This window comes from Malus domestica, chromosome 11 (assembly GCF_042453785.1).
Source record: "Malus domestica chromosome 11, GDT2T_hap1".
NCBI lineage: Eukaryota > Viridiplantae > Streptophyta > Magnoliopsida > Rosales > Rosaceae > Malus > Malus domestica.
Genome location: NC_091671.1, coordinates 4,264,545 through 4,290,388, shown reverse-complemented (window position 1 = coordinate 4,290,388; position 25,844 = coordinate 4,264,545). Strand labels below are relative to the sequence as shown.

At 36.9% G+C, this 25,844-nt stretch overlaps 3 protein-coding genes across 18 annotated transcripts; all 3 read right to left on the bottom strand.

Moving 5' to 3' along the window:
• Positions 1 to 2,238: 2,238 nt before the first annotated feature.
• LOC103447575 (NDR1/HIN1-like protein 2) lies at positions 2,239 to 2,979 on the bottom strand. The gene has a single exon (XM_008386772.2). It carries the CDS (start codon positions 2,977 to 2,979, stop codon positions 2,239 to 2,241), a length of 741 nt encoding a protein of 246 aa, XP_008384994.2.
• Positions 2,980 to 3,559: 580 nt separating this feature from the next.
• LOC103447260 (probable inactive receptor kinase At5g58300) lies at positions 3,560 to 7,511 on the bottom strand. 2 transcript variants are annotated; one of them, XM_029088105.2, is made up of 3 exons: positions 6,849 to 7,511; positions 5,176 to 6,529; positions 3,560 to 4,434 (listed from the first exon to the last, which is right to left on the bottom strand). In XM_029088105.2, exons 2-3 carry the CDS (start codon positions 6,452 to 6,454, stop codon positions 3,809 to 3,811), a joined length of 1,905 nt encoding a protein of 634 aa, XP_028943938.1. In that variant the 5' UTR covers positions 6,455 to 6,529; positions 6,849 to 7,511; the 3' UTR covers positions 3,560 to 3,808. The 2 variants fall into 2 exon arrangements, with proteins under 2 accessions (XP_028943938.1, XP_008384658.2); XM_008386436.4 differs by having other exon boundaries at positions 5,176 to 6,532; positions 6,849 to 7,349.
• A 7,295-nt stretch (positions 7,512 to 14,806) lies between these two features.
• Positions 14,807 to 25,451, bottom strand: LOC103412765 (putative disease resistance protein RGA4). Of its 15 annotated transcripts, none has more exons than XM_070807575.1 (14): positions 24,953 to 25,451; positions 23,899 to 24,866; positions 20,377 to 22,086; positions 19,875 to 20,275; positions 19,529 to 19,720; positions 19,348 to 19,417; positions 17,560 to 18,242; positions 17,327 to 17,403; positions 16,464 to 16,558; positions 16,083 to 16,364; positions 15,801 to 15,956; positions 15,580 to 15,663; positions 15,273 to 15,347; positions 14,807 to 15,140 (listed from the first exon to the last, which is right to left on the bottom strand). In XM_070807575.1, the coding sequence occupies exons 1-4, from the start codon at positions 25,125 to 25,127 to the stop codon at positions 20,228 to 20,230; spliced, it is 2,901 nt and encodes a 966-aa protein (XP_070663676.1). In that variant the 5' UTR covers positions 25,128 to 25,451; the 3' UTR covers positions 14,807 to 15,140; positions 15,273 to 15,347; positions 15,580 to 15,663; positions 15,801 to 15,956; positions 16,083 to 16,364; positions 16,464 to 16,558; positions 17,327 to 17,403; positions 17,560 to 18,242; positions 19,348 to 19,417; positions 19,529 to 19,720; positions 19,875 to 20,227. The 15 variants fall into 15 exon arrangements, with proteins under 15 accessions (XP_070663676.1, XP_070663672.1, XP_070663674.1 ...); XM_070807571.1 differs by having other exon boundaries at positions 19,875 to 22,086; positions 23,899 to 24,100; positions 24,221 to 24,866; positions 24,953 to 25,341; XM_070807573.1 differs by having other exon boundaries at positions 15,223 to 15,347; positions 16,464 to 16,539; positions 19,875 to 22,086; ... (1 more) ...; positions 24,221 to 24,866; positions 24,953 to 25,341.
• Between the last annotated feature and the right edge of the window lie 393 nt (positions 25,452 to 25,844).

Below are 25,844 nucleotides of genomic sequence, written 5' to 3'. Positions count from 1 at the left end.
ATACTGAACAATGTACTTTGAATGAGGATCCTCTTTGTGAGGATTCTGGGAATCTTCACATTGTACGGTCATAAATTATTTCAAATACTTTTATTTTAAATTAAACATGAATATTATCTGATGAAAACTGGTCGCACGATATACGATAAACGGACACAATTTGAGGATCTCCAGGATCCTCATAAAGAGGATATCCTCCTGGATGTACTTTAACTGTTTTGCCACGGCACCCTTTGTTAGTTGCAATCTAGTCCCTTTCTGACCTGACAAACGAGTCATGTCTTGTCAAACTTGTTATCTGATAACGACCATACTCATTAACGGGTTGTGTCGTTTCGTGTTGGTTTAATAGGTTATGTTAGAAATTACATGTCCAACATGTAGAATTGGTCACTTAATACTACGGTCTAGTGACATTCATCTTCACTTGTAAGTGAGAGGTCTTAGGTTCGATTCTCGCCAAAGGCGAATTTGAAACATTATTGTGGCTCGCCCATTATGAGGTTTAGCCCACTCATTTATTTATAAAAATGAAACATCACATCGAATTTTAACGATTCGAACTGTCTATTTTTTAAGTTGCACCTCATATACCATCCTTGCAAAATATTAGCCAAATCGGAAATGTTTAACACATCTAATTGGGTTTAAATAAATGAACGAATATTTTGTTAAATAATAAATAATGAAAATTTATTTTGAGAATTAAATAAGCAAATTGTTTCGGATTGAATTGAATTTTTACAAGAATGATCTATGAATCGAGACTTACAAAATAGACGATTCGGATCGTTAAAGTTTAATATGGAATGAGCCCCACACCTAATCCCAATTTTTTGAAAAAAATGGAGATCCCTTTGCATAAAGAGCATATATATATATGTATGTATGTATGTATGTATGACGTGGAGACAATATACTCACATTATAGACATTGTATCAACAATATTAGCGTAATCTCAATACAATATAAGCATCATGTCAATATTATCAATATTGTAACAAAATTACCTCAATACAGTATTGTTAATAGTGAGTCATTCACTTGACTGTATAGGGTTGGATTCTTCTGACCTTTCAATTTTTATCGATTGGGTGTTATGTGCATCCATTTTTCAAAAACCTAATTCGACACTCGGACCTGGAACCTCATTGGCACCCCGGCAGTTAGGATGGGACTCAGGATTGAGACCCGCCCACTGCCTCACCTGAGAAACGGACGCAAAATTATTTTGGTGGCGTTGCCCGCCCTAATCTTTGTCATGGTAATTTTAAAGATCAATTTTTTTTATTGTTGAATTGTAAATCATTTTTACACACCTCTAATGTCATGCATTCATAATCTCCCTTGTCTAATATTTTGTGACTCATTCTTCGCTAACTCGGCTTCAATTTCTTGACACTGTCATAAAATCTCTCGTCCAAACATAAGCTTTCGAGGCAGGAATGAAGATGAATTATAAACTTGTTTTGGGCAGGGGGTTTCTGGGTGCAACGGTCCTTTCTCCTTTGGGAGAGGGTTGGTGCCTTGCACGCGACTGTTGACGTAGAGCTAATCTCACCTAATCCGTCTCTACAAAAAAAAAAAAAAGTACATCCAAGATTTATCCTTAGAAACAATATTATATATCACTTGTTACTTGGTTGTGTTTCAAACAACTTTTATCAACGAAAGAGAAAGAGATTCAAATTTAAGACATCTTTCAACGTAAGAAATAGATTTCACTACGCAGTGTCAACTATTGATTAGTCAACATATAATTCTTCTGCGTATTAAGGCCATAACTCATAAGGTGATGAGGAAAGAAATCAAAACAAAAGCAACATATAGACATTCATCTGCAGATTGCACCCCCTTACACGAAATGTAATACATTTGATCACGATATAAGACTAGTATTTAAAACCTTAAACACGTTTAATGATTCTACACAAGTTTCTCAACACTAATGAAAGATCCAGCACCACAAAAAGAAGGAAAAGCTTTTAAGATTAGACCTGATAGGCTAATACATAACAAAACAACCAAACCTTACATATCCAATCGACGTATGATATATGATGGCTCAAACCATTCTTCCCTCATCACTATTGGTAGCTGTTTTTCCTGCACCACTTTGAATCTCTCGTCTCGTCTAAAGTAATCCCACGATCATGTCAGAGAGTTGAGGAAAAACGCAGGATCTAAACTATTATCCGTAACATAGAGAACGCGGATGGAGATCATCGAGGATTTCATTATATGGGGATAATCTTATAATCACATTTAGCCTTGTTTCCGAAATCAATTTCCCTTTGCTTGGCATCGCAGTTTGAAATGATCGGAATGTCATTAAACTGAATTCCTCCAATGGGGAAGCTAACGCTTCCGGTCATGCCTAAATTCAGTGTCATGTCCCTATTTTTCATGTCGATCTTGAGTTGGTCTGCGTCGTCTTTGTCAATCTTGGATTTATTAACCCTAACAGTTCCATTCAAGAACTTGGTGTTCTTGTGGCCCTGAGTAAACTGAGAAAACTGGGTGCTACCTAGCGGGATGTGCGCAGACGTAACTTTGATCTTGAAGGCGCCATACTTGAGCTCAGTTTTGTCATTCTTGTTAAAGAACTCCACAAGAAAATCTACATTTCCCTTCAAGACAATGTTATTGTGGTTTTTAGTAAAGTTGAGGCTGGTGGCGTTGAATCTTCGGATGTAGATTGTTGGGAGATACGAATGGAAGATGGCCACGCAAATGAAACCAATAATGAGAGCGAGAATCACAATGGCGAAGAAGACCAAGCAGCACCATGCGCAGCAAGCGTAGCAGCCTGGACGAATACGCTTGGGGCGCTCATGGTCAAGGTCGGGAACCGGATAGGGCTGTTCGCGGACCTTGCTGGGAGCTGAGGCAGTTTCGGAAAAGGCAACATGCCGCGCACTGCTGGCCTTTGATTGGTTGCGGCCAGGAGGTGGAGGCAAGGATGAACCGTCTGCCATTGTTGGAACTCTAGCTAGCACCTCCTTGCCAGATCACGGAGGATAGCAATCGACGATAAAGGTGACGAGTTTTTTGAAGGATCTTTCATGTGTTTAGAGAAACATAGTACTTTTCTTGGCTGGAAACCGAGGACCACAATCTATGAACATAGTACTTTTCTTGGCTGGAAACCGAGGACCACAATCTATGTACGGAAAATCGGAGTTGGCATGCAAAGGAAATTGGAATCGCCAGACTTGGAGAGAAACTGACCTACAACGGAAATGCAACCCCTAAATACATATATATACCCTCCTATTTTCAAGGGCCTAGAACGTGCATCTCCGTAAGAGTAGCTTTAGACCAAGTGACCAACATTTCTAACCACATTAGCTGTCTCATAATGTGATGGTGTGTACTTTCAACGTCAATTTTATAGTGATTAAAATGTGACTATAGGAATAGGAAATAATTTCCGCATGCCAATGTTTATTTATGTCACTTGAATATCTATATGATTTATTCAATCCAAATGTCAGAAATAAACATGAATGTGCGGAAATCACTTCTCTAAAACAAAAATCAGACAAAACTATTGAATTATTGAAGATCGTCGATTAATTCATTATGTTAAAATTCAATATTACAACAAATCAAGAAAACAAAAAACCCCACCTAAACTACTTGGAAAAATTTCACAATTGGACTGATAAATTGCCACTCTACAAAGCCTTGCATGTAATTGAATAATGCTTGGGAAAACCTTACGAGGCATGTACAAAAAATGTACAGTTTCTATCATGAATTTCTCAGATCCTACTAAATGAAAACAGCAACAAGTTTGAGCGGTCAAGGAGTCTGCACAGTTGAGTCCTTTGATTTATTCTCTTCGGAAGATGGCCGGTTCTCTGAGTCTGATTGCCGGATTTCTTCAATCATTCTAACAACTTCTTCCATGCTCGGTCGCATATCCGGAACCTTTGCCACGCACGCCATTGCAATTTGCAACATTTGAACCATTTCTTCTTCAATGTTTTGGTACCTCATCAGTTCAACGTCAAATACCTCTGCGGTCCACTCCTCCCTGACCACGGACTGGACCCACCGAGGAAGATCAACCATATCATCACGCCCCGGCGACCGGAGTGGAGCTTTTCCAGTCAGCATCTCAAGGAGGACGACGCCAAAGCTATACACATCTGATTTATGAGAGTGCCTGCGGGTTTCAATCACCTCTGGAGCACGATAGCCTGCACTCCGAGCAGTGGCAGGAACATTCATGAGAGGAGTCAGGCCAACATCGGAGATGCACCCATTGAGGTCTTGGCTAAGAAGGACATTTGTGGACTTGATATTTCCATGAGTCAATTTTGGACCACCCACAGAATGGATATGAGCAATTCCCCTCGCGGTGCCAAGGGAAATCTTTACCCTCGAGTCCCAGTCTAATGCAGTTCTTCCGCTTCCTCGGTTTCCTGCCATAAGATTCAATAAAAATTGAGTGTGGTGCACAAGACAGTGGCTTCAACAAACAGCTGAATTTTCTAAAAAGTTGATCTAAATAGCCTGTCCTGAATAGATCCATTACAGACTTTCGAAACAAGAACTAAAAGTGATTGCCAATACAGAGAAGAAAAATTGAAGATAGCAAGCTCCTTTGCACACTTCAGTAAACTGAAAGCAGTTGCTGAACTCGGAAGTATGATGTATCTTTCGTATTGGATATGGGGATGGAAAGTAGAACGGTAACCTGATCTTTTATTACGCATAACAGATGAGCATGTTTTACCATCAAGCAAAAAGGAAACAGAAATAGTTGGGAAAAGTAATAGGTGACACTGGTTGAAGAATGGGGTATCACAATGCCTCCTCCAATGAGGACTAGAAAACCATTAGGCATACGGAGGTCAAACCAAAATTCAAATACTCGTGGGATTCATGCAGATGAAATGCATCCGAGTTGCAAAGCACGTAATTATAACTCTGAAATCCCAACATAACACCATCATTATCGAGTATGCTGCTCGACTACGTTGATGAAAACTCCTTAATTTAAAATGATGTTTCTCTACAAGTATTCTACAGAAACTATATACTCTTCACGGTAATTACCTGCATTTTCTCTTAGATATGCACACAAGTTCTCACTTACAAATGGTGTGTTTATTTTTATGAAAGAGATAAAAAAGAAAGAAATAGAGTAGTGACATGCATACCATGTAAAAGCGCAGATAAGCTCCCATTTGAGATACAATCATAAACTAGAAGCTTCTCGTCTTTTGAGTAATAATAAGCACGGAGTGGAACAACATTTGCGTGCTGTCCAACTCTTCCCACAATCTCCATTTTCTGTTCAAAATCCCTCTGCCCAACGACCACTTCCTTCAACCTTTTAACTACCACTGTTGTTGCCTCCTCTAAGACCGCCTTGTACGCAGTACCATAACTTCCCTTTCCTAAGACTTCAGCTGAAGCCCTCAACAAATCATCAAGATCAAAATTGTAAGAACAACCTTCAAAGAAAACCAGTTTGTTCTTCTCGGGTTCCTGCACCCCACTCCCAAACTCCTCTTTGGGCTTCTCACTCCTTCCGCCGGTAGAAGACTTCCCTTTCAATACACTAGTTCCTCTGTTGTCCTTCTTCTTTAAACAGCAGAGAACTATAATTAGGCCTAACAGCAACAGCAGAACAGACCCTCCAACTGCAATAGCAATGATGTATCCCAACTTCAGCTTTTTCTGGGAGCTTTTTTTATGAGGAGCTACTGGTGGTGGTCGATTGGAAGTAGGAGGTGGCGGAGGAAGGACGAGGGAGCAAGGCTTAAGAGGCCCTCCACATAAACGTGAATTTCCCACAAAGGATGAATAGGGGAACCTTTGAAGGGATGATGGTATAGAGCCATTAATACGGTTGTAACTTAAATTTAGACGCTTGAGCTTAGGTAGGTCGAGATCAGGTATAGGTCCGGAAAGGGTGTTGTTCTGGAGGCTCAATTCTGTGAGTTGTGTCAAATTACGCATTGTTTGTGGAATGTTGCCTGTGAAGGAATTAAATGATAAATCCAATACATTGAGTTGAGGTGAAAAGGAGGTAGGAATGTCACCAGAGAAGTTGTTACGTTGCAGGTATAAGCGCTGGAGTGCAGGAAGGGAGGTAATATCAGAAGGAAGGACACCGCGGAGAAGATTAGACCGAAGGCTAAGAATTCGGAGGGCATCTAGCCTACCAAGGGTGTTTGGTGGGACAGAGCCCACCAGTCCAACTCCAGGAAGTCGGAGGGAAGTAACCCGGGTGCCATTTGGAGTGCAAGTGATGCCAACCCAGGATGTGCAGACAGGGGTAGCAGGGTTCCAACTAAGCTTTCGACGATGGGGAACAGCATCGGCGAAGTCAAGAAGCGCTTGCCTATCGGAAGTCAGGTCAGAGAAAACCAGGGGAAGAAGAATGGCAATGCCAAAAAGGGAGGGAATAACTAAAAAGGGACAGGACTTCATGGGGAGCTGTTTCGATCAAAGTCTACGAAAGTGACAAGAGAAAAATCAAAATGCAACCTCTGGAGGGCTCACAATCTCCTGGTTCAGCAGGAAAACGAACAAATGAAGATTAGGTAGTCAATAATGCAAAGCATTTACATTAAGTAATTTGACCAAATTAAAACTTAATCCAACAGTCACAAGAAAAGTGGGTTTAGTCCAAAGCAACCACATTGACCAAATTCAACATTTTAATTATAGTAAAATGAATGAAACTGAAAAAATCATTCGTGGGTTGATTAGAAATTAAGTGGAAGAACAAGCAGTAAGGCATTCATGCAAGGAGGTAGCACAAAAGAAAGCACTTTTCACAATGGCAGGCATAGCAAGTTCAGATCTATAAGCTCTCTTTTACCTGCAGTTTGCGGCAGAGAATGCAGTGAGAGCCGAGGAGCTGCCTGAGCTGAACAGCATAGGGTAAAGCTCCTTCCTTGAAGTGAAAAGCTTCAGATCCAATCCAGGCATTACAGCCACAGGTTTCTTCTGAGATAACCACTCACTCAGCAGAAATGTGGGTGCAATAAAAGCACAAAAGTCTGAGACTTTTGAGAATTTGGTGGGATTTTAAGCAGGAAAAAGTGCTTCAAATTTTCTTACCAGACAATTGAGCAAAAGGGAAATTTCAAAGCTTGGTTTTGGAGATTGAGAAAAGGAAAATTTAGTGTTTGAATTGAAAAAGTGGAAGGGGAGAAAGGAGAAGGGAAGGGGAAAGAAGATGAAGGAATGAGTAAATTAGAGGGATAAAAGAAAAGGGAGATGAAGAGGACTGCACTGCCTTTGTGTGTGTGAGCTGTGTGCCCATCTCTCTCACTTCGTGAGTAAACTGAGAGAGACAAAGCCCAGCTCAAAGCACTACTGTTTTTTTGTTTTGGCTTAACACTAATTTATTTTTTTTGTAAAACAACAATTTAAACAACTCTAATTAAAAAAATATGTATATATTCAAACTCAACTACATAAGAGTTGAAGCACTTTTTTCTTAAATTACTTTAATCTTTGAAAAGTGATATTTAAACATGGATATAAAAGAATGGCTACAATGTCTTAAATATTTAGTTAGTTGACTTAACCTACATCTTCTTCACATGAGAAATATTAAGGAGACTTTCTAAAAAAAAAATGGGACTCTCCATAGATTTTTTGTCACCCTATATTTTTAGCACAATATTTTATAATATTAACATAATAATTAACACTAAACTGTGAGATAACATGAAATATATGAATAGTCATATTTTGAGAATCTCATTAGCGTTGCTCTAAAATAGTATCATAGTACATGGTAAAATATTGAACCGATTTGGTTTTCAATTTGAAGAATTGAGACGTTACTCGAAGTCTTCCTAGCCGTTACCTTGGTTGTTTTCTCCTACGCTCTTTTGAGAAAATTGTTAAGGTAATACACGTCAGTGTTTGTACGTCTAGAAACCTTTTCCTTCACTGTACTCATATCGACTCGGCAGGGGTAACTTTTTATGGTCAATTAGGTAGGGAAACTTGAGTAGATGCAATTGCATGCATGGGCTGGCTAACTATCATTTAATTGTACCAAAATGACTTATTGTGGCCGAAAAAGTAGCTATTGTTTCATTTCAACGAAAAATGTTTACCTATGTTTTTGAAACGTTACGTTGTGTACAAGGTCTAAAATATCGATGATATCGGAAATATCGGTAGTCCAAAAACACGGAAATATCAGGATATTATCGATATCGATAAAAATTGAATAAAAACCACGAAAATTATAAAAAAAACTTGGAAATTTTTATTGAAACTTTGCAGGATGTTCATTTAGTCAATTATCTATTAGTTTATCACAAAAAATTGAAAGGAAATGCATTGCATGATGGATTTAACTGATTTAAGTTGATTATATAGCGAGCTGGCAAACATTGTGAGTGTAGAAAATATGTAGTAATTAATGAAAGAAGTTTAAACACACCATAATCATTTATATATAATGAATTAGTACAATATTTTACACTTTATACATTGCATAGTAAGATACATGAGTGACTTAATACTGACACGTCCCGACCCTGATATTCCCCGAATACCAGAATAGACATGTGTTGGTCGACACCCGAAGGTGACGAAAGCCATTAATTGATACAAAAGCTAAGAATAAGAAATAAATAAGGGTTATGAATTTAAAATACAATGAATTAAGAAAATTTTACGAACGTGTTCAGAGCATACAACTAAACATAATCACTAAAAAGAATTAAGATAAAATTGAATGAATAAAGAAATGGGTCCTACATCGAGAGGATTCGAATATGCCAAAGCGAAGATGTTGACGTCGGGATTGTATGCCTCGATTCTAAATCCTGAAAGGGAGCGCAAAACAAGGGTGAGTGGACCAAGTTCATATATATACATAATACAAAAACAGTTATGAATATACTAACCCCCAGGTTTATATATAATGAAAATTACTAACATAATAAGTGATAGGTTTTTTTGAAACTCTAGCATGCCATAAAATATCTCGACAGGTATAACGCGAAAAAACATCATATAAATCATCGCGTGTATCATTTCGTAGATCGTCTCGTAAGCGCGGTGTGCTGCTAGTAAGATCACTGAATAAATATAACTCCCGGCCCAATGTCTGATCCGTGGTCTCTGTGCCCGTAGCCAGAAATTACCAACTCTCGGCCTAATGCCTGCTCCATGTCCCTTAGCCCATAGCTAGGGATTATTTCTCCCGGCCTAAATGCCAACACCAGATCCTCGCCCCAGGCGGCATAGTGTCCATTAGGTACGCACAAATAGTTACGTCTCTAAAAAATAATCACTTCATAGTATAAAGTCATTCATCGTCTATACTATAAAGAAGGGTTTCTAAAACATGTTCTAGCATCCTATCGTCATCCATCAGATAGTCTACCAGTTCATGGCTTTTATAGAAAATACGATATATTAAAATATAGCTCAATATAGGCCAACAATTAATTCCTCACCAAAAACACGAGACGAAAATCAACATATTCAATAAACATGCTTAACATAAAATCAAAACATAAACTCATAAGGCATGCTATTCATTTATGCAATTAACTATAAAATCATGTAATTTTAGAAATGGTCCACTCACAGTACTTAGTTGCCAAAAGCTGCGCCACCAGCAAAGACGAAAACGTCACAATAATTGCCCTTAAGCACATAAATAGCACATTTAGTCAAACTCTACTTAAACGATTGAATTTAGGAAAACGGATTCAGAACGTCGAATTACTCTAAGAAGAGTCCTGGATAAATTTCGTAAACGTTGATAGAATATTCCTAGAATATTCCGTCAGGGAATATTCGCTAACAGAATATTTCCCATAAAGGGTTTGAACCGGTTAGGGTTAAGGGTTTAGGGTAATGGGGTTAAAAGGGGTTAGGGTTTAAAGGGGTGGTTTGGGCTTAAGCCCAAATCCACACACAACACACACATACGGCGCACACACATACACACACACACACACACACACACACACATACCACACTCACGGCCCAAAGGCCACACATACGGCGCACACACATACACACACACACACACATACCACACTCACGGCCCAAAGGCCTCACAACCAAAAGGGTTGGGCTCGGCAAGGAAGGCCCAAAGGGCTTGGGTTTTGGTGGGTCGCCGGACCCAATGGGAGAGAAAGCCGGAAATCGGCCGGAAACTGCACAACCTTTAAACGGCCATAACTTTGTCAAAACTCCACAAAATCGAGTGATTCAAAAACGAAAGTTGTATCCCTTGAAGAGACGAAGAGAATGGTACTTTACACGATGTCTAACTCGCCGTGGTTTAGCCGGAAAATGACTCGAAAGCCTCGGAGGTCGCCGAAAACTGGGTAAGATTCAAATGAGTATAACTTATTCAATACTCAACGAAATTGAGTGAAACAAAAAGGAAAGTTGTAGTTCTCAGCGAGACGAAGAGATTGATTCCTGGCCAACTCGCCGTGGTTTGGCCGGAAATGACCTCGAAAGGGGCGGTCTGCGTCGGAGCTGTCCGGGTTTTTGCTGTCCTCGCAGCAACTGAGAGAGAGAGAACGAAATGATGATGATGATGATGACGCCGTTGACGTCGGAGAGGGTGGTGTGGTGATGGGTATGAGCTCATGGGAGGACGAGAAGGAGAGAGACGAGGGAGAGAGAGCTCGGGTGAGAGGAAGGGAGAGAGAATTGAGAGAGGAGAGAGGGAGACCAGAAAACACAAAAAAATAAAACAAGGTGGGCCCCACGGGCTCACCAATTAAGGCTTTAAAACAAATTTTAAATAAAAATGGGGTTGGGATGTTTCAAGTACCACATAGAGTTCCTATCAAGGTCTAAAATATCGATGATATCAGAAATATCGGTAGTCCAAAAATACGGAAATTTCGATGAAAATATCGGGATATTATCGATATTTTAGACTTTGATTGTGTATCACTTTGCGTATTATAATATAGATAAGTGATATGATTAATATTTCCAACTTCAAGTTTATATATAAATAATAATAATTGCATATGTCATAATTATAGTGACATAGTAATCCTAGGCAGTGTTCCGGTACAACAAAAAATCTCTTTATTTCAACATTCAATTTTCAAATGGAGAAAGAGACTCTCTCCTCTCTTTTTTCCCTCCCCTTCCCTCTCTTCATATTTGAACGGTCACAGTTAAGCCACATTAACATCTTATATTAATTTTTTATAGAAAGAAAAAGACAAAATAGAGAGTGTGAGAGGAGGAGAGAGAATCCTAATCCTTTTCAAATTCCCATATTCGTAGGGGACTAGGATTCTCTGCCCTCCTCTTTTCATCTCCCTTCTTCCCCTTCTCTCACATTTTCTAAATTGTCTTTCTCTTTCAATGTAAAATTAATATAAGATATTGACGTGACTTAACCGTGACCTTCCAAATAGAAAAGGATGGAAGGGGAGGAAAAAAAAAGAGGAGAGAATCCTACTCCATTGGTAGGCTAAACGAGCAGTGGCAGTAGCTCCCTCAGCTTCCTTCGGTTCCTGTGGTAAGGGTGCTTTTTGGGTCAATGAGGTTTCATGCTGCAGAGGATTGCGAGAGGGTTTTCAAAATTTTGAACCCGCAAAAACACGTACATGTGAAAAGTTATAATGTCAAGCTTCATCAATAATACCATTTCCCATTGCATATAGTCAGATCTCTGACGGAGAATGTGGATATAAATAAGCAATGGTGACTCTAAATAGGTCACAAAAATGGCTAGCTTCCTATGAATTTCACACGTAATGTATGTATCTTTATGTTTGCTCTCAAAGATTACTTAAGTGTTCAACTACGAAGTTGGTATACACGAGAGAGAAACAAAAGCAAAACCCAGGTTTCAAGAACAGGCCTCACAATTCATGCAATAGTTAAATCGAGACCAATATGTCTATTTTAAAAACTGATCATGTTTGAGTTGATTGAAAATCGAACTTGAGTGGCTGCTATTACAACACTCCCAAGTTTCCTACCCATCTAACCCATTGGGTTATGTGTTAAAGTGATGATGATGATGATATGACTTAAATTAAGACAAGAAGTGACCAATTTAATTGAAGGTTGAAGCTAATGAGACATGGGATCTCTGATGGAAGAGTTGTGGACTGAAGGGAGGGATCCAAGTTCCAACCATCCCCCTCCTTTTTAATTTTATTGCCAACCACCCTCAACCTACCATTATTACATTTTAGATCTGCTCCATCATCTGCAAGCTCATCAACACCCCATGCCAAATGCAAAAATTCCAAAAATAGATTCTTAGCTCATCACATGAAAAAAAGATAATTTACCTTCTCACTAATTAAAGGTTTTTTTTATCTAAAATGATCTCTGAGATTTGTATAACACATAACTTTGGTCTCTGAGATTGAAAATCAATATAAATGGTCTCTGAGATTGTCCACCATCCATTATTTTGGTCATTCCGTTAATAACTCCGTTAAGTGTCCTGGAGCTTTTGGCCGGAAGTTTGGGTAATTTTCAAAACTTCGTAACCTAATCGTTTTTTAACCAAATTCGACCCATAATATATCAAAATGAAGATAAGAAAGTGTAGAATAAGATTATACCATTTGAAAGCCCAATGGTCAGCAGAGATGGCCGGAAAATAGCCTGAAAGGTGGCTGGTCCGTGGGAAAACTGGAAAACTCGCTGGAAACTGAGTAAGCTTTAAACATTCATAACTTCTTCAATACTCAACGAAATCGAGTGATTCAAAAACAAAAATCATACTTCTCGACAAGATGAAAAGAATGGTATATTTCTCAAAGGCTAAATAGCCGTGGTTTGACCGGAAAATTCCTTGAAAGTGGCTGTCTTGGTCGTTGAGTTAGCCACTTTCGAGCCATTTTCCGGCCAAACCATGGCGAGTTAGCCATCAAAAATGGTATCATTCTCTTTGTATCGTCGATAAGTATGATTTTAGTTTTTGAATCACTTGATTTCATTGAGTATTGAAGAAGTTATAAACGTTCAAAGTTTATCCAGTTTCTGGCGAGTTTTCCAGCCCCCTATAGTTTTTGTTACCGAGATATTTTTTTTTCATTGTTCCCAGGGATTTTTTGGGCGATCCGCTCCCATGCTGCAAAAAGTCAAATCTGAACTAAACCTTGTTGCTCTTCTTTCTTTCCTCGCGGGCAGAAGGCACAAGATAGATTTACCAATCGTAGCCTATGCCTTCGTTACCCACAGGTCATAAGCTGGTAACCAGTGGAAGAGCAAGAACTTTCAGGTGAGCTAACTGATGATTTTAGTCCTGGTAGAGCCGTGAGGCAAGGTTTGGAACCCCACTCACGATCATGATGTCTTAGTAGCAGCACTTTTCAAAGGTTTCATAATTAAACATACATAACCATATGTACCTCGTGAGTTGGAGAAGGATTTTTATACCTTAAATGAGATGTATCATTTTCGTGCCTATAACACGTGAGAGTTGAAATAAAACGTGATGAGTGAAATACACACAAAATGTATACCCTACAAGTAAACAGTTCTGCCTAGTTTGGGTGTGAAAGAAGAATTTTCTAGATCAGTCTCCTAAAACATCGTTAACCTAGTTGCTTTGTATTTATTATGTTTGTGAAAGTTGGTTTTACATGGAATATTCAAAGGTGTATTATAACGTACTAAAAACACAATAGAATAGACAATAGCACATGAATTTTACTTTAATATTTGGTCATAAGATTAAACATTGTTTTAAAGTATCCACTTGTATTTAGTCTCTCATTCTCCCAACTTGGCAGACAACCCATTTTAATCATGATCTAGCAGCTAATCATGTACAATTAATGTCAGCCTTATGTTATATGTCTTGAAGCTTTCAACTTTGGAAAATGTTTCATCTTTATATGTTCACTTGTTACGAAAGAATATTAAGAAATTGGTATCATTCTGACTTCTAACTTCTCATGTTTGCTAATACACAAATAATAATAATAAATCCTAGGTGGGGTACATCCATCAAATTCAATTCAGGTTTGAGATCAACTATACATAAACAACAAGGTATCATCCTGATTCATGATTTCTCCTAATAAATTTGCCTTTTTAACTTAGGGAACTTTAACGAAAAGCTTCTGGTACTGTTCACTTTAACGAAAAACCACATTTTTACACTAAAAAATCAATCCTGGTACTATTCACCTTACCCTTTATTTTATCCTTATCATTAAAACTCAAAGTTTTCAAACCCTTTTCATTAGTTTTTCTTTTAACTTATGACATGTTGACTTACTATTAATGAGTACTCAAGAAATCCATACCATTTCAATTGTTGAATTTTCAAACGTTTACTAACATATAAAGAATAAAAAAATTAAGTATTAATTCAAGTTTCAAATGTTTACCTAAACAATAATGTACCATTTCAATTCATGACTTTCTCAATTCAAGTAAGTAAAGTGTTCACAATGGAGCATGGAATGTGTGAAGAGGCAGAGAGGGAGAGGAGAGAGTTGAATGCATGCAATAAAATGGACAAGCTCAGTCCCAGAAGGTTATCCTCATGCGAATTGTACAACATTATACATAAACTATAGTCTATACATAAACATACACATAATTTTATATCATTGATATAAAAAATCACGATAATAATAATAATGTACTCGACTGTTCTCCTATATATGTGGTAGGGTGACCTCATTGAAGATGTGCCAGGAACCATGAAATCTAACAAGAATGATGTATTCCTAATTGAAGTTTGTAATTACAATTTGGTCTAATTTCTTTGTAAACTCTCCACTTTGTAAGAGCTTAACACATGGAGGGGTCCCTTTAATTAAATAAAAATCAAGGCACTGTTTATGTCTGTAAGGAGGAGGAATAAATAACATTGAGTCATCATTTTCAAAAGAAAGAAAAAAGTTGTATATAATCCTTTGACTCTACATACAATCATGAATAACGATAAAAACTTGTATACAATCGAAATACTACTTCAACAGCAATATCTACAGCAGGATTACTATCGAACGCAGACTCATTTGTCTATTATCTTAGCTGAAACCCTAATCACCATCCAAAGGTATTGTAGATGGAGGACCAGCACTGAATGAAATTTCGCTCCTCCGGGAGATCTCCAATGAAGTCAAAGACTAAATCTGCATTATGGAAGTCTTCTTCAGCTGTGTACCTGAAACCGGAGTTTTAAGAGATGAAGTGAACATGTTTATCATATTTGAAGTATAATCGGTGATATCAGGAAGGTGGCATACATATATGGAAGCACTCTTCTTTCGTTCATATAGGAAAGTAAGTTACCCACTTTTGGTTATGATACACTTCATTCCATCAACTGTCTGCTGCAAGGCCTATGCCGATGTCCTCGGCCACAACACAACTGCAGAAAAATGAAAGACGTTATTTTTTATCCTAGAAAGTTGGGGTAGAGAATGCACATGTGTTTGTAGAAGTAACTTGTTTGCAGCTTGAATTTTCTGCTTAAAATAACAGAGGCTACTTCCTTCATATCCGCAATGCACAATTTATTATAAACACGATTAATTCTCAATGATAAAAATGTTAATCCTTTATAATGGCATAAGAAAGTGGCTCAAAAGAGACAGTATTACCTTCACAGCCCGAAGAATCTGTAAAATACTGTGGTGTTGAAACAATGGTAACAGGACGGGTGACCCAAAGTACCCAATAAGGACCTACACCGACATCGTTATCATCATGGCATAATGACTAATAAGTACATGGTGAATATGAAATGGAGAAAACCTTAAAATGAGGGGAAAAAAATGTGTGCTTAGATTGTTCAATGTAAAATAAAAGGAGAAAAAAACACCTTAGATACTGGAGCTGATTTTACAGACGCTCATCCCCAATAAAGCATCCAGAGTTTCTTTCATTAAAGAAAGCACCAAGTCCATATGACATCTTGCGAACCTTCCATACATGCGAGCTCGGCTACACCCATGCTTAGTAGTTTCTCCCGTTTTTACTATAATATTGTAAGTTACATCTCAAAAGGAGCATGAGAGAGTCTTTTAGGTGGCAAGTGAAGAGAGAAAGAGAGTTACAATTAGGATAGTACAATAGTTTTTCAATTTCAAATCTCAAACTCTACCTTATTCAACAGCTGGCTGCTTCTTGCACTATCCTTTCACAGCAATGCAGGGCACAAAGGACGCTAGGAAGCCCAAGCTTCTAAAGATCCACACAACACAAAAAATCAACTGAATTCAAATCTCTGTGCAAACACATAAGGATGCATTTCGATTTGGCGACGAGTATCAAACAAAGGATATTGATCCAGTATCCAAATTAAGGTTTGATGATAAGGAAACATGATTGAAGTTGAAGAATGATATTGATACATGCATGAGTTTTGATCGGACTCCAATTCTGCCTGTACAAAGATAACACACCAAAACAACTTAATAAAAATATAAACAAATTTCAACTTTGCAACTGATAGTAAAAGGCTTGGACCTGAAGATTCATTTACCTAATTTCTGCAATAGTATGGGTCCATTCTGTTCATCAAGTTCACAGAGACAAAAGTCAACTCAATCCAAATCCCTCTGCATACAATTTAAATATCTGTTCAAAAGAAACAAGTGATCATAAAAATAACAAAGATTCAGAGTGAAAGCAATTACAGCAATTTTACATAATATATGAACATGGTTTTATCAGCTAACAAGTCTTGGAATAACATTTGCTCCACTTTCCTCATTATCCAAGAATCAAATGACTAAGGGAAGTGCTACAATTTTCATCGGGATAAAAAGTCTGTAGTCCATAATTTTAATCTCATTGGAACACACCAACAATAATATCTCTCGATAATTGCATTTCAACTAACTTTCTCATAGAATCCCAAAAAGTCCCAAGATCTTAAATGTTCTGCTAGGAAAGACACAAAAATCAACAATAATATCGCTCTAAATAATTTGGGTACTCAACAGTTCATCAAGTTACTCGAGCAATATCAACTACAGACACAAAATCAATAGTATTCAAATCACTCTGCATACAATCCAGATATTACAAGTAAACCCAAAACTATCAGTCCAAAATCTTCATAAGAAAGCAATTACAGCAGTTCTATTTATTATATCAACATCGTTATCCTGAAAACAAGTCTTGAGATAATATAGAGTTATAGACAAATTTCCTCATTGTGTAGGAATCAATGAAATACGCAAACTGTAAGAGATCAAAGCAACAAATGTGGTAAATCCACCACTACCATTGTGATCAGGATAAAAAGTCATTAGCATGCAATGGTTGAAAGGATGAAACAATATCTTAAACAACAAACACCACATTTCTGGAAAAAAAAAACAATATCTTATGCATCAGTACCTGGACTCTGTTTGCACCAACTGCACTACATCGTTCCAGTTGCGTAGTTCCAATCCAAGTATTGTCTCAGACCTCAACTGATCATTTAAAAGAAAAGGGAGAAGGATAAACAAAATATGTTATACTAGTTTAAATTTGAGTGTAGTACTACTGGAGACTCGGAATAAAAGAAGAAATGTGATAAACATATAACGTCAGCTCTGTAATTTGATTTCAATAATTTAAAAACTTACTGTCGATATTTGGAATGTGAGAAATCTTAGGCCAATCTGTGCCGCTGTCCTTGGTGCATCTTTGCTCTAAAAGGGGATGGCATCCAGAAATATGGAGAGATTGTAATTTGGTGAGGCGTTGCATAGCATGGACACTTGGTAAATTCATCAGATTCTTGCAAGACGAAATCTTCAGCCATGTAAGGGATGTAAGGCTACCCAACCATTCTGGCAAAGTCTCCACTCCATCAATTGACAAGATTATCAAAGATGTTAAAAAAGTGAGGTGTTGAATATGTTGCGGCAGAGACTTGAGCTTAGGCCAACCCACCAAGATTAAGTTTGTAAGATGCATTAATGATCCAACTTGAAAATTAGGGAAGGGGAAGGAATCGAGCTCCTCCCAGAACCCACCGATTTCCAAATGATGGAGAGAATTGAGGCTGTCTAAACTTGGAAGAATCTCTAAATTAGAGATGCCATGTATTGACAGTCTCAAGAGAGAGTGGGAATTGCAGGCTGCTCACCCAACTTTCTTATCTTTACCACTTTTCAATACTCAGTTGTCGAAGGGAGGTCATGGTGCGCAAATCTGAAGTAGATTGTACACTAATGCACTCCTCCTTGTCAACTCTGCTACTTTGGGCACAAAAGGACGCTAGCTTTGGGCAACTCCATATCCACAGTTGTCCAAATTCAAATCCCTGTTTATACGATTCGAAAATTGTTGGAAATTTGAGTAGTTTGAGTAGAAATTTCTTTGTCCCACATTAGTCATTCTCAAAAGATTTTATCACTTTATAAGGCTTTGTACTTTATAGAAAATGATTGGAGTAATAGGCCTGGAGACTAAAATTGGGCTCACCCTTGGGTTGGGCTTTGGGGTGTACTAGTTAATTGGTAATTAATATATAATTAATTATTTTTTAAATTTCGAATTTAAATTAATTAATTAATTATTTTTACCAATAGACTCATCTTTTCAGATGAAGTCTGAAGTGTGAAAACGCAGAAACAAAAACACCATTTTCAGCAGATGTCTCCCAACAGATACATCCATTCCTCATACATGTTGTGAACAGGTATAATCACATTATATATACATCCATCTGCATGGCATTTTAAATACAGAAAAATCATAAATCTTCTCCTGCAATCATAAACATCCTTTCTGAGAGAACCACATTAATATTCGCCAGAAGTCAATTTTTCGGTGCTGGAATTTCTGACTTAGATCGTTGAATCCTGGTGGAACAGACGTCCGTAGAACTACAAGCACTAAGTAGGGGCGAAATTTCTGTTTTAAGGACATTGCGGTACGCAAGCCTCGATCTTCAAGTTGTTTGTTTTTTATATTCTGTTAATTCCTATTGCATTTATTATTTATTAGCATATATAAATTATCACAGATTGTTGACATACATCCAACAAAAATCTGGTCATAAATCACAAGTAACCATAAAAATATCAGTCCAAAATCTTCATAAGGATAACAATAACAAACAGAAAGTAATTGCAGTAGTTCTAAATATTATATGAACATGCTTGATGGCAATTCTTGGCATTACTCATCTAACACTACTTGGGTGCTGGCAGTGTGTGATTAAACAAGATTCAATACCATGATGGGTGATCAAGCTAGTGGTTCAGCACTCATACAGATGAACTAAAGAAAGTTAAAATATTGATTGATGTTGCCGGAATTAAGAAAGATAACATGTAAAGGAGAATGCCCAAGGACTATAAAAAGAGGTATATTATTGAGAAATGAAGGTAGAGCGAGAGAATTAATATCGTGCGCATCAGTACCTGGAGTCAGTTTATAGCTATTGAGCATCATGAAAACCGCCAAAGCATAGCAAAAGAAATATAGATGGCACTGGGAAACACACAACATATATAGTAACTTAGTAAGTCAGAAGTCAACAGTAGAATGTATTGATCAATTAGAAGTAGAAGAGAAGAGGAGGTGTGGGTTTGAAAATCTTACATGACTTAATTTCAATGCGAAAGTTTGAGCCATTTGGAGTCGTTTGTACATAAAACTGGAATACAAGTAATCTCGGAGAAGTGTGGCCTTGCACACCATGATATTTGGTTTTCCCAATACACATTTGTTGTAGTATCGCAAGGCGTTGCATAGCTTCAATCCAACTCTTGTCTCACAAGTCTCTGCCCCGAACTGATTTAAAAGAAGAGGGAGAAGCATAAACAAATTATGTTATACTAGTTTACATTTGAGTGTAGTACTAGTGGAGACACGGAATAAAATAAGAAAAATGATAAACATATAACATCAGCTTAGAAATTTGATTTCAATAATTTAAAAAACTTACTTCTGAAATATGGAATGTGAGAAATCTTAGGCCAATCTGTGCCGCTGTCCCTCCTGCATCTTTCATTTAGAAGGGGATGACAATTATAAATCCTTAGAGTTTGTAATTTGGTGAGGCGTTGCATAGCTTGGACACTTGGTAAATTCATCAGATTCTTGCAACCTTGAATCCTCAGATATGTAAGGGATGTAAGGCTACCCAACCATTCTGGCAAAGTCTCCACTCCCTCAAAGTTAACTATCCACAAATCTGTTAGAGAAGTGAGGTGTTGAATTTGTTGAGGCAGAGACTTGAGCTTAGGCCAACCATTCAACTGTAAGCTTGTGAGATGCATTAATGATCCAACTTCAAAATCAGGGAAGGAATCGAGCTCCTCCCAGAACCCACCGATTTCCAAATACCTGAGAGAATTAAGATGGTCTAAACTTGGAAGAATCTCTAAATTAGGGATTTTGACTATTATCAGATACTCAAGAGAGAGTGGGAATTGCAGGCTGCTCACCCAACTTTCTAATCTTTCACATCTTTCAATCCACATACGTCGAAGGGAGGTCATGGTGCGCAAATCTGAAGTAGATTGTAGACTAATGCACTTCTCCTCCTTCTCAACTCTACTACTTTTGACACCAAACCATGATAGCTTTGGGCATCCCAATATACTCAATTTTTGAAGAGAGGGACATTGTTGTGGAAGAGCAGGTATGCTTGATAATTCATTACAAAACCAGATTCTCAATTTCTGAAGAGAGGCGGTGAGGGACCCGCTGCCTTTCATTTCAATTGATGTCAGATTATTGCAACCCTCTATTGTCAATTCCACAAGAGAGGCCCCTAAACTCAATGAGCCAGATAATCCATTGCAATTCCGTAAAATCACTTCCACGAGAGAGGCCCCTAAACTCAACGGGCCTGATAATCCATTGCAATTCTCTATACTCAAATTCTGGAGAGAGGCCCATAAACTCAATGGTGGGACTCCTTCACATTTGTGGCATCCAAGTAATTTAATCTTTTTCAAGTTGTTTAGTAATGACCCACTCATCATCCACGGTGGAAACTTATTGCCCATGAAGTTTTCAATACTTAAGCTCTCCAACTCAAGATGTGGTCGGAGACCTTCTAGGACACCTTCCTCCTCGTTGTTGTCAGTTGTTGACCTATCTTTTGTCCAATTGAAGTGTAAATGGCGTACTTTCGTCTTTTCCTCTAACTTAGCTTTCTCTGCTTCTTCTCCGTTCTCTACGTGCTCCAAATCACAAATGATTAATTCACCTCTCAATTGATTCAAGCCAGCCAACTCTTCGATTCGACGACCAATCTCATTACCCACCGAAAAGTAACATAATGTTCGAAGGTAAGTCAGCCGCCCTATCCCCTGTGGGAATTTTGTACTCGCATAAAAATAAATATGCCTTAGGTTGATCAAGTTTAGCAGTTCTTTTGGAAACTCTTTAAGGGCACATTGTGTTCCTCTTAACGTCTGGAGGTTATAGAGCTTGCCTATAGACTTGGGGAGTGCTTTGAATCTTGTTTTGGAAATGTCAAGATACCTCAAATGTTTCAGCCTACCAATTGAATCTGGAAGTTCTTCAATATTAGCTTCACTTAAATTCAAGACACGTAAAGCTTTGAAACGTGGAAGAATGTTAGTAGTAACTTCACCATCATCAGAAAACAGTGACCGCAATTTCCCAGCACTTCTTTCTGGAAATTTTTCCAGTGTAGAAGTAGAAACCCGAGCAACATGTCGAATCTCAAGTGTATTATCTATGCCACATAAGTCTCCTGTCAAGCCTTCAGATTTGAATAGATGTTCTGCAAGATCGTGCACAAGATCATGCATCTTGCATTCACTAACTATGCCATTGTCACTCATTGTAGCATCTTGAAATAAGGAGCTCTGCAATAGAATATCAAAATATTCATTGCCTATGTCCTCCATATCTTTAATTCCATTAGGCCAAGAACGGAGTAATCCTTGAGCCATCCAAAGTTGAATCAAGTTGTCTCTTTGAATTTCAGCATCTTTCTCGAACATTGAGCAATATGCAAAACATTGCTTCAATGATGGTGATTCTAAGTTGTCAAAACTCAACCTCAGAATTGACATAATTCTATCTTCTTCTTTTGAATGGTTGTTCCATATTCTACTGTTTTTAAATGACGACCATTCTTCAATACTTTTTTTAGTGCGCAAAATACCTCCCAAAACCTGTTAATTGGATTAGAGAGTTTCTATCACATAATTATCTATATGGAGTATAGTAGTTTAACTGAAGTTGATGGAAAAGAAAAAGAAAAACAGGGAATAATTCCATTTAATTTTAAAGGTTTCCTAAGACAACATAGAAGATACTTGGGTCATAACAAAATATTTAGATAATTAAACGATCACCGAACGAATGATTTTGGTGATCGTATGATTTTTCTATAGAAATGATCTTTAAATGATTATTACGAAAATGAACGGTTCCACTCTTTGGAAAACCAATCTACGTAATTGTACTTTCATAATTCAAACTCAATTCATTCATCTTGCAAACAATGCAACTAATATTCGAAGGGATTGGATCATTTAGTTTAATACTAAATATCAATCGAATTGGAGACCTTTTAATCATTCATCATCCATGTGTATTGAACAAATTGATAATGTTGGTACCAAGTCAATTATCCATGGTATCAAATAGCTAATATCTATGATCTGAAATGAAATTTTGTAACTAAAATATAGCGTTAGTCCCTGAAATTCAATTTTCTTCATAAAATCCATCATAACTTTTTCATTTAAATAAAACTCATTGACTATGCTTCATATTAGCAAATTCCTTAATTATATATATTTGACTTCAGACATTTTGCATTTTTTGGATGCTAAAATACCTCTAATTACACTTTTTTACATATACAATTAATTATATGTGGATTGAAAGGGAGATTAATGATTTTTTTTAAAGGCATTAACGTTATAATTTATCATCTGATTAGGGTTTTTTTCCCTTCTTAAAAATGTTTTTCTTTTTGTCAATGACCACCACAATTTTGTTTTAGGGTTCAAAATTGTTTTTACGGCAAAAGTAATTTACCTATTAGCATGCTATTTTACATAGCTAAAATATAAATAGATACGTTATGATGTTTTTGGTTTGAAAGATAGACAAAATAATGTGTCTATTTTCCTTTTTCATGGAAATTAATGTACCTATCTATATGTTAGTGTACCCACTTAGAATAAAGGTGTTGTAAAAATAATTTACCTACCTCATTGTAGCTATATAATTTAAAGAAACTTCATATTATTATTTTTGATCTAGCCCATTATTGCAGTACAAATAATTTACCTATCCCTTGAAATTTAAACAAGATAAACTAATATAGCTATATATTATTATTATATAAATTAATTTACATGTATATATACTATTTATAGAAACATTATTTTTTATGCTATTTATAGAAACATTATTTTTTGGTATACGTGGAGGACACAATTTAGGGTGAGGAATAACATTTATTGAAAAAATTAGGGTGAGTAAATTAGTAATGACATCTTTGTGGCATATATTGTAAATATTTTGTAATAATAGGTCATTTATTGCATATATGTTTCAAATTAGGTTTTATTTATTTATTTTTTTAAGAGAAAAACGATATTTAATATTCATTGCAAACAAAGCAATACAAGTACGAACTGACAACAAACTGAAGTTAATGTGCATATTGAGCCTCGATAAAACCTTGCCGGGGCTTTCAATCCGGTCCAAGGAAAAAGAGTTGCAATGGTCTCTCTCTATATAACCTATTTTGTAACGATAATCTTTAAATGATAATTATAAAAATGAATAATTCCAATTATGAAATTTATACGGTCAAAATATGTTTGTCAATAGATCTTGTCATAATTTATAAGGTGATGCACCCCATGGGTGGATGTGCGTAGTGTCTTAATTTATAAATAAAAACATATAAACAAATAAAAATAAAAATGTGCTAATTCTATGTTATGGTATATAATAATACGCACCTTTGCCACTAATGGAACACCACCACAATTTTTAGCAATTTCTTTTCCAATTGTCTCGAACGTCGAAGCATTGCTATTGAACTCTGGAACACCGTTAATGGGGAAAGCTTTATCTTTCATGATAGACCAACATTCATCCACAGAAAGTTCCCCCAATTCATATTGTAGAAGTAGCTTTTTTAAGATTGATGCGACTTTGCCACTGCGAGTAGTAACAATAATTTTGGAACCCCCAGTAGAATTAAGCTTTGACAAACATTCCATTAAATTATCCCATATTTTGAGATCTTCGTTCCAAACGTCATCAAGTACAAGTAAGTACCTTTTATCTTTCAACTCTTCGTTAAGGAACTCAAGAAGAGCATTCTTGTTATCTTTCGAAGGGGCTTTTGCCGGATTGAGATGTTCTAACATATGGAGTAGAATTAAATTGACGTCGAAAGGGTTCGATACACAAATCCATATTCTCTTGTCAAAAAACTTTTGTATCGAATTCTCATTGTAAACCGACTTGGCCAAAGTTGTTTTTCCGAGGCCTCCCATTCCCACAATGGCCATAACCGCAAGATTTTCTTGGTTGCTTTTGGAGTCGGTCAAGGTTTTAACTATATTCGACACATCATCTTTCCTTCCAACAGTTATTTCATCTTTGCCAATGAGTGAGTCGGTTCGTCTGTCCCATGTAATTCCCTGACGGGTTGCATCTGTATTCCTGGAAACCAGTCCAAGAGGAGATGCTTTCCTCTCGAGATCCACCAAGGATGCATTGATCTTCTGAATTTTATGCGCCATTTGAAGACGAAATGCAAGTGGATTGGAGAGTGAAAAGAAGTTCAGAACCTTTCTCTTCATATGGTTTTGGATTTCGACTTTACGCCGATCAACTTCGTACTTGAATTCATCCAAGACATCCTCAGCATCTTCAGCTACGCCTTTGAGTTTCTTCACCCATTCCTCTATTGCCGGAGCTGTTAGAGAATGAAAACAAGTTAAATACCTTGTCATTGTAGCATGTGTGTGCGAGATTATAAGAGAATTCAAAAATATATACTACCTTGTGGTTTGTAGGCAACATCATTCAATAAAAGTTCAATGGTGGTGAATGACTCTTTAAGCTTTCGAAGTTCAGCTTTGAAACCCCATGCAAGACTGAATTCTTTCTCAGCAAGTGAAAGCACCTTTTCCAGTATTCCCTCCGCAGCAAAAGTAAGCACAGCTTCAGCTGCCATTCCTTCAATTCCCCTACTCAACTCAGCTCAGCTAATCACAATGTTTAACTTCTCTCTTCGATACAAATTACAGTTGCAATTCAAGAGCAATGGAAAATGATTTGATAGACAACAGATGCCGGTAGGTTTAACTTTTCATAACGTGAATAAGATGGTGCATCATCCAAATAATTGATGATAGATAATAATTGAAAATTGATATTATTCCTATCATAAACAAATAATTGAGGATAGATTTACTTTAGACGTGGCTCCGTTCACTGGTTCGGTTGTGCGAAAACGTTAACATCAAAAAGATGGTGCTGCATGCAGTAATTGAGGGGTAAATCCCTATCAGATAAAATTACTTTTTATTATGTAATTATCTCCTTCCGTTGCTTTGAGTGCTGGAATCTTTACGTGTCTGGTTCATTTATTCTTTTCGAATCTTATCTTTTACTAAATTTTTTTTTTGTTCTAAACAAATATTATCTACACTAAAAATGATGGAATGAGTTTAACCTTATAATAGACTATCAATAATGTGATTCAAATTCGTCTTTAACGAGAATCGAACTTAAAACATCTCACTTATAAATAGAAAAAAATATCAATATATCGTAATACTAAGTTACTACTAAATTGTTTTAAGGGAGTTTTAACGAAAAGCTCGCGGTACTATTCACTTTAACGAATCATATTTTTACACTAAAAAGTCAAACATTATATTATTCAATT